This window comes from Cynoglossus semilaevis, chromosome 13 (assembly GCF_000523025.1).
Source record: "Cynoglossus semilaevis isolate Cse_v1.0 chromosome 13, Cse_v1.0, whole genome shotgun sequence".
In the NCBI taxonomy this organism is placed as follows: Eukaryota; Metazoa; Chordata; class Actinopteri; order Pleuronectiformes; family Cynoglossidae; genus Cynoglossus; species Cynoglossus semilaevis.
Genome location: NC_024319.1, coordinates 7,888,404 through 7,902,352, shown reverse-complemented (window position 1 = coordinate 7,902,352; position 13,949 = coordinate 7,888,404). Strand labels below are relative to the sequence as shown.

At 38.3% G+C, this 13,949-nt stretch overlaps 1 protein-coding gene across 1 annotated transcript in view; it reads left to right on the top strand.

Annotated features, from left to right (window-relative positions):
- The window catches only part of plcl2 (phospholipase C like 2), a 28,782-nt gene extending 15,082 nt beyond the window's left edge, over positions 1-13,700 (top strand). The window contains 6 exon segments of the mRNA XM_008323281.3: positions 1-10; positions 13-1,086; positions 1,341-1,544; positions 6,705-6,780; positions 12,803-12,912; positions 13,210-13,700. The exon segment at positions 1-10 is cut by the window's left edge and continues 1,403 nt beyond it. Coding sequence (XP_008321503.2) covers positions 1-10; positions 13-1,086; positions 1,341-1,544; positions 6,705-6,780; positions 12,803-12,912; positions 13,210-13,413 — 1,678 coding nt within the window. The 3' untranslated portion in view covers positions 13,414-13,700.
- The last annotated feature ends 249 nt before the right edge of the window (positions 13,701-13,949 follow it).

Genomic DNA, 13,949 nt, shown 5'->3' with positions numbered 1-13,949 from the left:
TGCACTGCTTCAGAAGGTGAAGTGACAGATGAGGATGAAGGGGCAGAAATGTCTCAGAGGGTGAGTATAGAGTCTGCAGAACAACAAACCATTTTGACCAAGAAGTTTCAGCTGTCAAAGGACCTCTCTGATCTGGTAACATTGTGCAAGTCTGTGGAGTTCAGAGACTTCCCAACATCTTTTCAGAGTCAGAAACACTGGGAGCTGTGCTCATTCAATGAAGTCTTTGCAAGCCGCTGTGCAAGTGACTTCCCCGGCGACTTTGTTAATTATAACAAGAAGTTCCTGGCACGAATTTACCCCAGTCCAATGCGAATTGACTCGAGCAACATGAATCCACAAGATTTTTGGAAGTGTGGTTGCCAGATAGTGGCAATGAACTACCAGACTCCAGGCCTGATGATGGATTTAAACATTGGTTGGTTCCGTCAGAATGGAAACTGTGGCTATGTGCTGCGTCCCGCCATCATGAGGGAGCAGGTTTCGTACTTTAGTGCCAACACAAAGGATTCAGTGCCTGGTGTTTCTCCACAGCTTTTACACATCAAAATCATCAGTGGCCAAAACTTTCCCAAACCCAAAGGCTCAGGTGCCAAAGGAGATGTTGTCGACCCCTATGTGTACGTGGAGATCCACGGCATTCCGGCGGACTGTGCTGAACAAAGGACTAAAACTGTCAACCAAAATGGTGACACCCCTCTATTTGACGAAAGCTTTGAGTTTCAGATTAACTTGCCAGAGCTAGCAATGGTGCGCTTCGTGGTGCTGGATGACGACTACATTGGGGATGAGTTTATTGGCCAATACACGATTCCCTTTGAGTGTCTCCAACCTGGTTTTCGCCACGTACCGCTTCAGTCTCTGACTGGGGAAGTTCTGCCACATACCTTGTTGTTTGTTCATGTGGCCATAACCAATCGACGAGGAGGCGGCAAACCACATAAAAGAGGTCTTTCTGTACGCAAGGGCAAGAAAAGTCGAGAGTATGCCAGCATGAGAGTGCTACTGATCAAGGCTGTTGATGATGTCTTCAAAACAGCCATTCAACCACTTCGAGAGGCAACTGACCTCAGAGAAAACGTGCAGGTTAGACTTGAATTTGCTTGAAAGTGCTCCATCTTCATATGTTACAGCATGTATTCCTCAAAAGGCTTCTAAAGTTGTGTATGTGTTGGTTTTTAGTTTCCAGGAAGATTTGGACTAGGCTGTATGTTGTACTGTATGTCTTTGTGTATCTGTGTGGTTCCTCATAGTTCCCCATCGCAAATGATTGTTTTTCGTTGGCATGTTTTTAAAACGTTCCAATTGTGCAGCTGCATTTCTGTGCTCTGTTTTTGCAGAACGCCATAGTGTCTTTTAAAGAGCTGTGTGGTCTTTCTGCGGTTGCAAACCTGAAACAGTGCATCTTGGCTCTTTCCCCGCGACTAACTGGACCAGATGTTAACCCACTCCTTGTGTTTGACCTCAATGATCAGTACCCAAACTTGGAGCCTCAAGGCCTGCTGCCAGAGTTCCTGAAGAAAGTGGTCACCTCTTACGACTTGGTGAGTCAGAATCTTGGATGTTTATTTTTTCGTGTATCATAAAGTGAATTCAATGGAAGACAGTTATATGTACGTAAAATATAACTCAAAACCTTTTGGACTATCATGTCATCCGCTAGCGTACAAGAAAAGAACATGGCCATCTGGTTTAACAAGACTTTTTTTTATATAAATAATGTTCATTTTATAATAAATACAGCTCGTGTCAAATATTTAATAATAGTATTTTACAATCATGAGGCTCTGACTTTAGATTGCTTCATGGCTTTGTTAGATTTTATAAAAGGTACAAATGGCAATTCATTTTGACAAACAGCACCCACAATCCAACGAGGAAGGCTGTTCATTAAAAGAACACTTGTACTGATTAATTGATAAACAAAATAGATCACATTTCATTTACCAAACTAGCTTTGACTCCTGAATCAATATTTTGGCTTCACTGTTCCTAATGGGATTGCACAGAGATTGTTAAGTAATGGGTTGAGGGCTTCATTAAGTATTAAATCAATGAGATAGGTGGCACACCACAGAGGTTGTTCTCAGACAATTCTTTTGTCCTCCGCACATCATGTTGTCTAATCTGCCTTGATCTTTTCACACATCAAAGATTAAGAATCCTTGTATTTTACTGAGGTTAAATATTTTGACATTCATTTTTTTTTGTATCATTCATCGGATGGTATAATAATGTGATGTTTTACAATACTATGATCTCTATAAGTAAAACAAAGTATAAAGTATTTTGACTGAATACTGTGGCACTGAATGTCTGTTGTATCTGGGGTCAAGTAATGGTTATAAAGGCAAAGAGTGACGGGCAACATAATGAGGAGAGAGAAGCAGCATTCTGGAGAAACTATTGATAGTATTGATGAGGTAATAGCTACAACTTACTACGTGCTACTTCTTTGTCTAAAGAAGCCTCCACGTGGCCTGCTGCAGAAATGGAGGACTACTGTTATAATGAACAGGGAAGAAAACTTAGTAGGAAGAAGTTGAGGAAACAGATGTAACTGAGATAGAATAATATTCCTAAAATGCATTGTTCTGTTCTTTCATTCCTCCCTTTTACAGATGGCACATTCAGACAGCAGCAAAAGCAGAGAGAGAAAAACAAGACACCATTGTCTAACTAGTATCGTACTGACGACTATTTGCCTATTGTGTACCAAACAGATTTTACCTTTCCTTACTTAATGTGTCCTTGCCCTTAAGCTGCTTAAAAATATCTACAAGGGAGGGAACCGTGAAAAGGAATACGACTAAGTTAAGAACAATAAGTTGAAAAACGAAAAAAAAAATCATTTTCTACCACTAAAAAATGACAATGCAACTCACATTTGAAAACCTGTCTACAATGATTGTCAACACACGGGACTTAATGATATTTCTTATTATTAGTCAAAAACAAGGTGGGTTCGTCCTTTATTTTAAATGGGAAAAAATATTTATGATAAGGTATTAGAAATACAATACAATAAAATACCATGAAAAGAAAACCCTCAGATTTTCCACAAGGGTTTTTTACAAAACCAGAATTCTCACTAACTCTATAGAGAAATAGCGTTCTCTTTGATAAGTTCAATCAAAACTATATCAAGTCAAAATATTTAATTGTTTTTTATTTTATTTTTATTAAAATAAACAGCAGAATCTATCTGTCCATAACTTGAGGTAATGGACTGAAGTAAGATCGATTCAGAACTAAATGACAGTTATACTGTATGCTTAATAAAAATAAACATGGGCAAATGTAAGGCATTTGGAAAGACATTACCACGCTTAAACCAAAAGTAATTCATTAATTAAAACCAAAATTAAGTCCTCCAAATTCCAGTTTGGGCTTCATCACTTAGGGCATCTGCCACATCACTGTGCAAACGACTGCTTAGGCGACCCTTGATGAAAGGACAAGCCGAACGTGATTAATTGTCCTCATTACTGTATATGTGCTCTGCTCTTGTAATGGTGCTTGAAACACAATTGAATGCTTACTGGTGTCACTTTTGTTGTTGCACAGTTGATTCACCTTCAAATGTGAATAATTAAAGAAGGGAGTGTAGTTGAGACAAAAAGACAAATTGAAGTATCCCTACTGCTCTAATCAGACAGAAGGTCCCAGATAGACTGAACACAAGGACAACTGACTTGGAGAAGGAGTGGGTAAGGAGGGACCAATGTTAAATCAATTAGAAATGAAGGCTTAAGTGGTTTTAGAATGCATGTCTTGATTATCAGCGGAATTACATGGTGTAGTGTGAGAGATTTTCAAGAGGACTGTAGAAAATTATCCATAATAATTTTAAAGCATGACTGCTATATATATTATATATATAATATATATACTGTAAATATATATATACTATAAAATAATATATAATTTATAATATAAAAAGAAGAGAGACCCCAAGATGTTGATGTTTGTCCTTATTTAGTTCCTGTGGGTGTATCAGCATTGTGTACAACTAAACAGGCCTGGGTTTCATACTGAAAGTCAAATTGTCACTCCACGTACTTTTTGTGACATTTTATTTGTTGCAGCACATGGGATAAAACGTCTGCAGTGGCTTAAAAAAGTGGGGAAACACTGGTATAGTTTTTTTTCTCTACACAAAAAAGAAGAAACAATGGTTGAAAACCAATTATATCTAAAATGCTGGTAATGCTTTTGGCAATCTGGTCAAAATACCCCCCACCCCCATAAGATTTAGAGTGAGAGTGTGATATATATATATAAAATTTAAGCCTCCGGGAAAGCTTCTTCAACCCCACTTTCCAATAACTTCCATTCTCCATACCAGATGACCAAAGTGCTTGTGAGGTAAGAAGAGATGCTGTATCAAAAGTATAACAATATTTTGCAGATGTGAAAATCATATTTACACAGTATATACAGAGTGACGCCCAATAAGCTCTCACACTAAAGTTTTTTTTATCAGTAATCGTTATCTTTTTTTTTATCTTGTAATGTGATTTTACATAACAGTAAAATATAACTCATCCTGCAGAATGTTTTCTTAAACAAGTTCTTTTCATGCATTGTTATGAAAGATATTTTTCAGTCAGTAACCAGGGTCCAGTTCCCAAGTTTGCCTAGGAATGTTCCTCTAGCTGCTGCCATTTCAAGCTGCCATGTGTGCCACCAACACTGTAATTTCTTCACCAGCCCCCCCCCCCCCCCCCAATTTACGCCAGTTGCACCGGTCCATGTGTCACCGGTGCAGCTGCAGCCAACTGACACAAACAGCAACAATCACTTAGTCATGAGAACCAGTAGCATAACATTATGATTCAGTGCATGGATGTGTGAGACCATGCTTTCGAAGACACAACATCAAAGGGGTGCTTCCCTAGCTGTCTTTGAAAAAAAGACAAAAACCAAGTGAAAACATGAAAATAAGATATCAAATGTCCTGAATATTTAAATTTAAGAAAAACATACTCGCAAGAACAGCAGTTAAAACATACTTGTTTTTCAGGTATTACACCTGGCATTCTTCCTAAATAAATGATCCTGATATTTAACAGTCAGGGTGATCCAGTTTCAAATGTGAATATTCTTTCATTATTCTAAGATCCTTTACCTGTCGCAGAGAAAACTTCTGTTACCATTGAAAACTACATTTCTCTTTTCCATCATATAAAATACATATTGTAGGAAATGGGTCACTTTTTTAAATAATCCGGCATAAACTCTTATTGTACTATATAAAGAAACTGAACTACTACTCATAACATGAGCATGAAAATGATATAATGGTGGCGGCAAAAAGCCTTTTTAAAATACATCGTGATAAAACAGAGAGGAGAGACAATGTGGCTCTTTGGTTCCTCTGTATTTTTCTCTTTTTTTTTTTTTTTTAACATGGAAAATTTCTGGGTGGACACACTGAGATGATATCATTCTATTTACATAGATGACGCAACACCAATGTCTGGCCAACACGCCCAGTGGTTGAAACACAGGATCAGGTTTTACCAAACCCAACTGCGGAACGAAACTGCATGATGGAATGCATTTAACTGTTGAAAACATAAATTCATGCTTCCAAACATCCCAATTTGATCATTAAAAGTTTTTTTTTCCTAAACATTTTTAGTCATGACCCTCCAGAAATAATATGTTGCTCTATACTTTTTTTTTTTTTGACATTTAATTGCTAGTAGAAGTTTCCATTTTAGTGTTTCTCCCTCCTTGGCACCACCCAGCCGCCTGCTCACTTTTCATTCTTATTCTTTCTTTGGTGCGTGGTCACAGAGCAGACTGAGATCGATCTCCAGGGTACAGTTGCTTTGTTGCTCAAAAACCGAATAAAATGTTGTTTTTCTTTGGCAGCTGTGTGGCACAACCTTGCTGGGCACTTACGGCGCTCTGGGAGTGTACAAACGAACGTGCAAGTTAATTACCCAAAGGCAGAAATGTTTCTTTTAAATCAGTTAAACTCGGACTAATTTAACCAGAAACGAAGATCCATACAGGTGTGTTTGTTGGTTGTTTTCTCTCAGTACTTTGGGTGTTTACCTCACTCTGATGAGATACTGTATCTATGCATCATAAACCTCCTACACCATCCTCTGAAAGCAAAGCTTATTTTGGAGCAGCGTGGGGACGAGGGGATTTAATAAATGATTCCCAAAGCATTTGTGTCTGTTTTAACGGCCACCGTGAGAGTCTTAAGAACTGGCAGGTCCGGTGGGACTGTGCTCTCAATTAATGCAGAGCATGACAGCTAAACTTAGCTTCTGGAGCAGCTGCAGCTTCATAGATATACTGCACTACTCTGACTCACATCAGAGGGTTTTAGTCTCTCTCGCATTTAAGCAAGCTGCCATTTCTCCTTTGAAAAAGTGGACCTCCAAATTTAAATCTGTATTTTCAGAACAAGCACTTCCTACTTGCAAAGTAGCTTTTATAAGACACTGTAATTGCTCGTGTCTCCTTCCTTCTAATTCTGCCTTTCAAAAAAGCAATTAGGCAACCTCGCCCACTAACGCGTCTTTAATAACAGCTTGTTTTTTTAAGAATCCTCCCTGGATAGAAACATCCTGCAACCAGACCCAGAGACTGCTCTCTCTGCTTTATTGTGGGATGTTAGTTTTGCTGATCTGGAAAATAGACACGAATTAGAACAATATGTTTTGTCTCTTTTTCTTTAGGTAATCCAGACCAGCAAGACTCTTCTGGAGACCTCAGATGCAGTGTATGACAGAATTCTGCAAACTCAAAAAGCTGGTAGGTGAAGAAAAGATGGATAAACAATGAAAGCTTATAGCTCCTGACAAATATGGGTTAGACTGAAATGTTGACTGTAACTCGGTATTGGCTTTTTTTGATGATATTGGCTTACTGGAGAGATGGAATACAAAATCCAAATACATTTTCTGTTATGCATGTTGACAATCTATTTGGCCAGTATCTGTCTACCACGGCCACTTGGTTCTCTACTTCTTCCATCCTAACCTCTGTGTTCTTAAGTTTTGCCCCAGTTTCACTCAGTTTCTTGTTAACTTTTTTGTTAACTTTTTTTCATATCCTGGTTGTGGTTTTAGTGTTTCTTAGGTGATATTCCCCCATAAAGAAAATCACAGCTATAGATCCTTTAATTATGTTAGAGCAGGGTGAATGTCGGACTGTTCTGGGAGCTCTTGAACTACTGCCAACCAGATCCCTGCAAAACCTAGAAGTCCTTCACATGTGTGTTTAATGTGTTTTTTTCTGGTTCTGTCAGCATTTTCTCACCCACATGTTAATCTGATGTAACGGTGGACACAGTTGAGACTGTAAATAAAACACACAGACAGAGTCAGAAGGTAAAATCCTAGTTGTGTAATCATCTGCGGTTGATGTCATTAGTCTTCAAAAGGGTCAGGCTTTTATTCGGCGCCAATTCGCATTTAATGAAACATCATATGAAAGGATCAAGAAAAAAAAAAGAAGGTAAATAGAAGAAATTCTATTTTCAGATTAATGTCCCTGATAACGAAGCACTTTGTGAGAACTAATTCAATGAAGTAGCACAAAGAGCTCATTTATCCTGGGATCATGGCTGGTAGGGTCATTACTCTAAGTGAGAGGAGAAGGCAGCAATGATTGGACCTTTATTACCCTGGCCCTGCTTTATTGGTTTTCAGTAAAAAATACTTATAAAATAATAATATTTTTTTTGTCCTGGTACTTGAAAGCAAGACCTTGCTTTTTAAATCGTTTCTTTTCTGCAGCTGACCAACCTGTACTTAACCTTTGCAGAATGGTTTGATCAAAATTGCTTAAATCTATTGGTGTAATATAATACAGCATTTAATAAAAATGGCTGCTCTATGACCTGAGTGACCTCTGCCATCTTTAAATGGATTACAGTAATGATAGAAATCCATTGTGTCACACATCTGACCACAGGTTCTTTAACATTTACACATTTATACAACTGTTTAACCCAAATTATTACATCACAGACACATCATAAAACAGTGTTGTGCTATCATCAAAGTGAAAACATAGAAGGGAAACTTGTAAGCAAACCAAGGAGAAACAGAAAGCCCGAGGCTGATGGACAGAGATGGTACTACAAATGACACGTTAAGAAATAAATCCAAACTTTAGTTAAACTTTAGCTATTTTAAATGCTAGTCAGAATATTATGTAATCAAACTTGAATTGAACATAATTTGGCTCATGCGATTAAAAGGTGACTTCGAAGTATACAATTATTTTTTTAGTAGCCATTTATTATAAATCATACATATATTTGTAACCAAGCAATAACTATGAAACATTGAATTTTAAAAATGTGAGTAGTATTTTTGTTTCTTTCCGTGATCACTGTTCTAGTGAATTTTAAAAATGTGAGTAGTATGTTTCTGTAGTTTGTTTCTTTCCGTGATCACTGTTCTAAAATACAAACTAAAAGTAGGACACCACAGATGAGCGTCAGATGAACATGAACATTGATTTATTTTCCATCCTAAACTGACTGCCTGTGTGTGTGTGTGTGTTTATGCTTTGGTGTGTGTGGTTTCATGCTCTGCTCTGTTGTGTGGAAACTGGGTCACTACAAAACCAATTCCCCCATAGAGCAGGCGGAAGGTTCCAGCAGTAACAGCTACTGAAACGGTGAATAATCTATCACATGTGCAAAAAAAATGCTTGCAATAAATCACTAGTGAAGACACATTATTCAGTTAATACTAAATGCTGATTCATGGTAATATATACTGTTGACTTAATTAATTAATCGTAAAAATTAATTTGCTCTGCTGGTTGTGTTTTTCGTTTTAAGGAAATGCTAATGTTAAGATTAAAGAAAATATTTGGTAAAAGGTCATCCAGTAACTATGCACCATTAAGCTGTGGTGGTGGAGATGCAGTATTGCAGTATTCACTGTAGTGACGTTTGAAAGACTTCATGTTCTATGTGAATGTCAATACATCACAGCTGGTCCTCGACTTACGTCAGAATTCCTTTCCTACAGTGCAACAACACTCGATTTTCAACATAAGTCTGAACTCCCATACTGTACATACCTATATAACTCACCTACGCTAACACAGTGGTAACATCATAATCTGGGACATAAACACATCAAAAGAGTCTGACTTACACTTGGGAGCCACAATGGAGGGCAAAAAACAACAACACAAATAATAAAAAAAAAAAAGAATGCAGCACAATCCATTGTATGGCGTACAACTGGCGAATGTGAACACAGCTGCTATAGCGCCACGTGATGACATCTTCGACCGCTCGCCAACTAGTTCCTGTGCTTAATACATTTATGGGAGATGGGGACATGCAGCCATGAAACGCCATAGGTCAAGGACGTGGTAAAAGCAGGGACCCTCTGTGTAATAGTACAACTGTGAGATAGAACATTCTCAGAAACTATGTAGGGCACTGCATTATTTTAATGTGTTACGTAATTTCCCTGCTGCAGGCATTTTGTGCTCATTATTTTCTGAATGGAACTTTTAGTCTTTCCTCTACAGATGTCTGTCTGTTGGTGCAACAATGAAAAAGGCGAGCATAGAATACAGCTTTAAACATTCTGCTGTAGAATGTATGTAACTTTTTTTTAATCGTTTTTGTTATATATAGTTTGTTATACTGCTGTTGCAAATACACAGCAGCCGGTTTAGTGCCCAAAATGACATTATATTATCATCTCTCTAACAATGAATTATAAAAAGAGAGCTAGTGCGTCATCTTTAACTGAGGATTTGGAAGATGGAAAGTATCACAGTGCTTCAGGTTCAGCTTCAATTTGTCATGTTTTTTGTGTCTATCTCGACGCACCACATTAGATACAATAAATGTATAGAGAAACCATGCGCAATAACTGCATAACATATACTGTTGTGTACAGTTTACATTTATTACAAACATATATACTGTATATACATACATTTATATCCCTATAGTTTATATACATATACATACATATATACATACCGTATTTGTGTGTGTGTATATATATGTATGTATATGCTGTATTGTATTTATGTTCATGAAAGAATGCATTCCCTTAATATTGTTTGTGGGTTTTTTAATCATAATTTAAAAAATAATTAGTTGAAGTTTTTTTATCTGTATTTTTTAATTACTAGACATTTAAGGTGACCCCATTTGAATTCCAGGCGACCCCACATGGGGCTGTGACCCTAAGATCAAAAACCCACTGTTTTATTCTAATGTCAGATGCACTCTCCAGGGTAGTAATCAGATTCTTATGTGGATATTCAACCAAGCAATAAATGTCTGTTTCCTCATCTGTTTATGACAAGTGTGAATAATAATCATGTTTGTAAAAAGACACAAACCTCTGTCACTGGGACTTTAACAAAGTAACACATGTTTGTCCACTTTGTTTTTGTTCATTCAGTTTTATTTTACAGTGAAATGTCTGTATGATTTATTGCCGTTTTGAATGTTCAGCACATGGTGTTTGAAACAGCAGTCACTGTGACTCTACATTGAACATAACAGACATAGACAGACAGGCGCTAATTTATAATCAATTTGGTTTTGCCTTTAAAGCAAAACTGTGTTTGCACATGTGTTTGTAGCTGTGTTAAATCTCAAACCTTCAACTATGAATCCCTTGGACAGTGACTAATCAATTACTGAAAAAGTCTGCAGTGTTGACTTATACATTTTTTGCCACCAATACGTTTTTCTTTTTCTTTGTAAATTATAATGATCTTCCAGAAGTTTGCGCTTCACTGGTTGACAATTTATATATTATTTACATTATATGGACCAGTTAAGAAGTCAGCTTAAAAGATTTTTGCCAAATAATTGCCCCTCAAATGACTAAGAAGTCAGCTTAAAAGATATAGGTTTTGCCAAATAATTGCCCCTCAAATGACACAGTCACATTTTCAGGGATAATTCAGTCAGAAAAGATCTGATCGATTCAGGGAACACCCCCGTTAATGTCCACATCCTACTGTATCTCTATGCTGCCTTCAGCGTACAGTTACCGTCTCACGGCTGCACATCACAGTGATCCCAGTCTAAAACGACAAGGAGCAGCCTGACAGACTGCATGCAACGTTGCTAGGCAACATGAGGTGCCAGTTAATTGAGTGTGTGTTCTCTGGTGTTTGTGTGCGTATCAGACAGAAGACGCAGTGCATCTTTTTTAGCACAGTCATGCTTCACGTGCACAGCAGCAGCTGCAGCTATGTAGTTAGGGATAAACAAGTCAGATTAAAGAGCAAGGGGGATAATTTTACATGTTGGTTAAAGCACAGGAAGTGAGCAGAAAAAGAGAAAAAAAAAGCCAAGTTGGTACCTACAAACAGATGTGATGAGTTTTCAAAGACGTAACGCGTGCTAAGTTAGCCAGCCACTTACTTTTCTGTCTGTCTCTTCATAGACATGCTTTCTTCAGCTCTTAGGCTGAAAAACAGCCCAACTTCACACTCATAGTGATTTCACAAGAAGAGGGTCCCTCTAACCCCTCTCAAATACACACCAGGTTTCCACGGCAACAGCACTAACAAGGCTCTGTGTATTGGCTCTAGTTGAGGACACAGTGTAGCTTCAAGGACAGAAGCGTGTTTTTGGTATTTCCCAGTGTGTTTAGCAGATACAGGCTGTGTGAGAGAGGGACTTTCACATTTCTTCTGCAATAACAAGAAGGTCTATTCTTCTCCATTGTTTTCTACTCTATTGACACAATGTCAGCAGCTCATTAAGCAATAAACATGTCCTTTCTTAGGAGAGGGATAAACAAAGGGAATGAGATGCGAGGAGGTGTGAAACCTCCTCAGAAGACAAATCTTCCCTCTACCTACACTGCTACTCTTTGTTTTGTTTTTTTTTCTGTTTATTTACGGGAACTGAACTGCTACTCTTTTTGTTTTTTTTCTGTTTATTTACGGGAACTGATATAAACCCATTCATGTTTTATTTTATTTTTGATATACCGCTTCATCATTTTTCCTTCTGTTTGTAATTGTGCTTTTAAAGCTGACTTGGATTTACTTGGACGTTTTCCTATGAACACATTGTTAGGATCTGTCAGTGCACGTTAGCTCATTCCTACTAACATTTGACACCTGGATAAAACTTTTCAGGTTAAAATTGTAGAAGTGAAGCGATATAACTTCAGATTGAGTAATCAAACTGTAGTTTTAAATCAAAATACTCAAAAAGAGATACCATATTAGGGGTTCATTAGAATGACTCAGGTAAGGTGAAACTGTATGTCACAGTCCAACAGATTTTCTTGACATCATGAAATAATGTTCGTAACGTTTCCCAAATTTCATCAGCTTCATATCTTCAAAATAAAAACGACTTTACTTCTAAAGTCAGATCAAGAGCCTACCTCGGAAACAATATCTAATACTTTCTGCACAATTTGGTTTTTTAATGTGTTTAGATACAGTACAGGACACTACAGCGTCTATGTGCAGTTCACTTGCCAATCGCAGCATTTGTGATCATGTACTTTATCACAGTGCAGATATGCGGTGAGTGCAGAGAGAGAGAGTGTGGTGAGGGTGAGTGCACATGCACTGACTCAACTCCCCTACAGCTCCAGCGGGAGACTGTGAAATGTTGACAGTAGATGTCAGCCTCTGTGCTCTAATGTTTCCTCACACTAATAACAGGCCGCCTTACTTCTGCTGCCTCCACACTCCTGTCACCCCACTGCTGCTCTGCTGTTTCACATCACATCTCCATGAATCTCAACCACAAGGACTGACTGGACACTTGTCCTTGTGTTTATCTTTCTCTGTCTCTCAGCCATGGAATTTCACGAGAACCTCCACGACTTGGCAGCGAAGGAGGGGCTGAAGGGCAGGAAGTTGCATAAGGCGGTGGAGAGCTTCACATGGAACATCACAATATTGAAGGTGAGAACAACCATGACTGTCGTTTGTTTATCTTCCTGTTTGAAGAACATCCAGTTACCACATTGCAGGATTTGTGACTTCCTCTCAACAAACTGACAAGGTCAAAGGTCAGAGCTGATGGGCAAATTTCCTGTTGAAGGAGTTTTACCATCATTGTGGTCATGTGACAGTTCTGTGAAAGACGTGCACCAAAACTGTTTCTAACTGTAACTGATCTGTGTTTCTGTGAGCCACTGGTCTGCAGCCACTGTTCTCTACTCTCACACTGAGACCTGTTTTTATTTTTTCTACTTGCAGGGCCAGGCGGATCTACTGAAGCACGCAAAGATTGAAGTCCAGGAAAACCTTAGGCAGATCCACTGTGCTGTTCTGACCTGTAACCTGAGCAAACATGGAGCTGGGACTGGCACTGCTGGCTCTGAGTCAAAGAGCAGACATAGCCTTGAGGCCATTCCAGAGAAGGCCACTGCAGAGGAAGACCTGACTGGGGAGGAAGACTGAAGACCTCCAGCCCAGCCCTGGCCCTGCACCAACCAGACCTCGCTGCTGTTTCTGCCTCCTGAATTCTGAAACCCAAAGCTCCCTATTCTCCCCATCTCTGTCTCCCTTCTTCTGTCCTTACACTGATATTATTACTGTCTCTCACGCACACACACACACCACATTCCATCAGTACATTCCTGTATCCCAAGCACAGCTGCAACCTCTCAAACTTTTTTGCCTTGTAATCATCAGTAAAACATCTCCACCAATTCAAGGTTCAACAACAGAAAGATTTCATGACAAGGTCTTATTCACTTACTGTCAATGATTTAGGTCAAAATGGTGAATGAAAAACACTCCTATAAATCTGACTTACTGTTTAAAATGCATCATTTGTTTATGAACCTTAAATATTAGACACAACACACAACTAAAAGAATCCCCAGTGATGTAACACATCTGAAACATCTTAAGTTTGGTAATGCGTTTTAAAACCATGTTACTGACCCTCAGTTACCATCTGTCAGATTGTTTATTTTTAATTACTTTAGTAA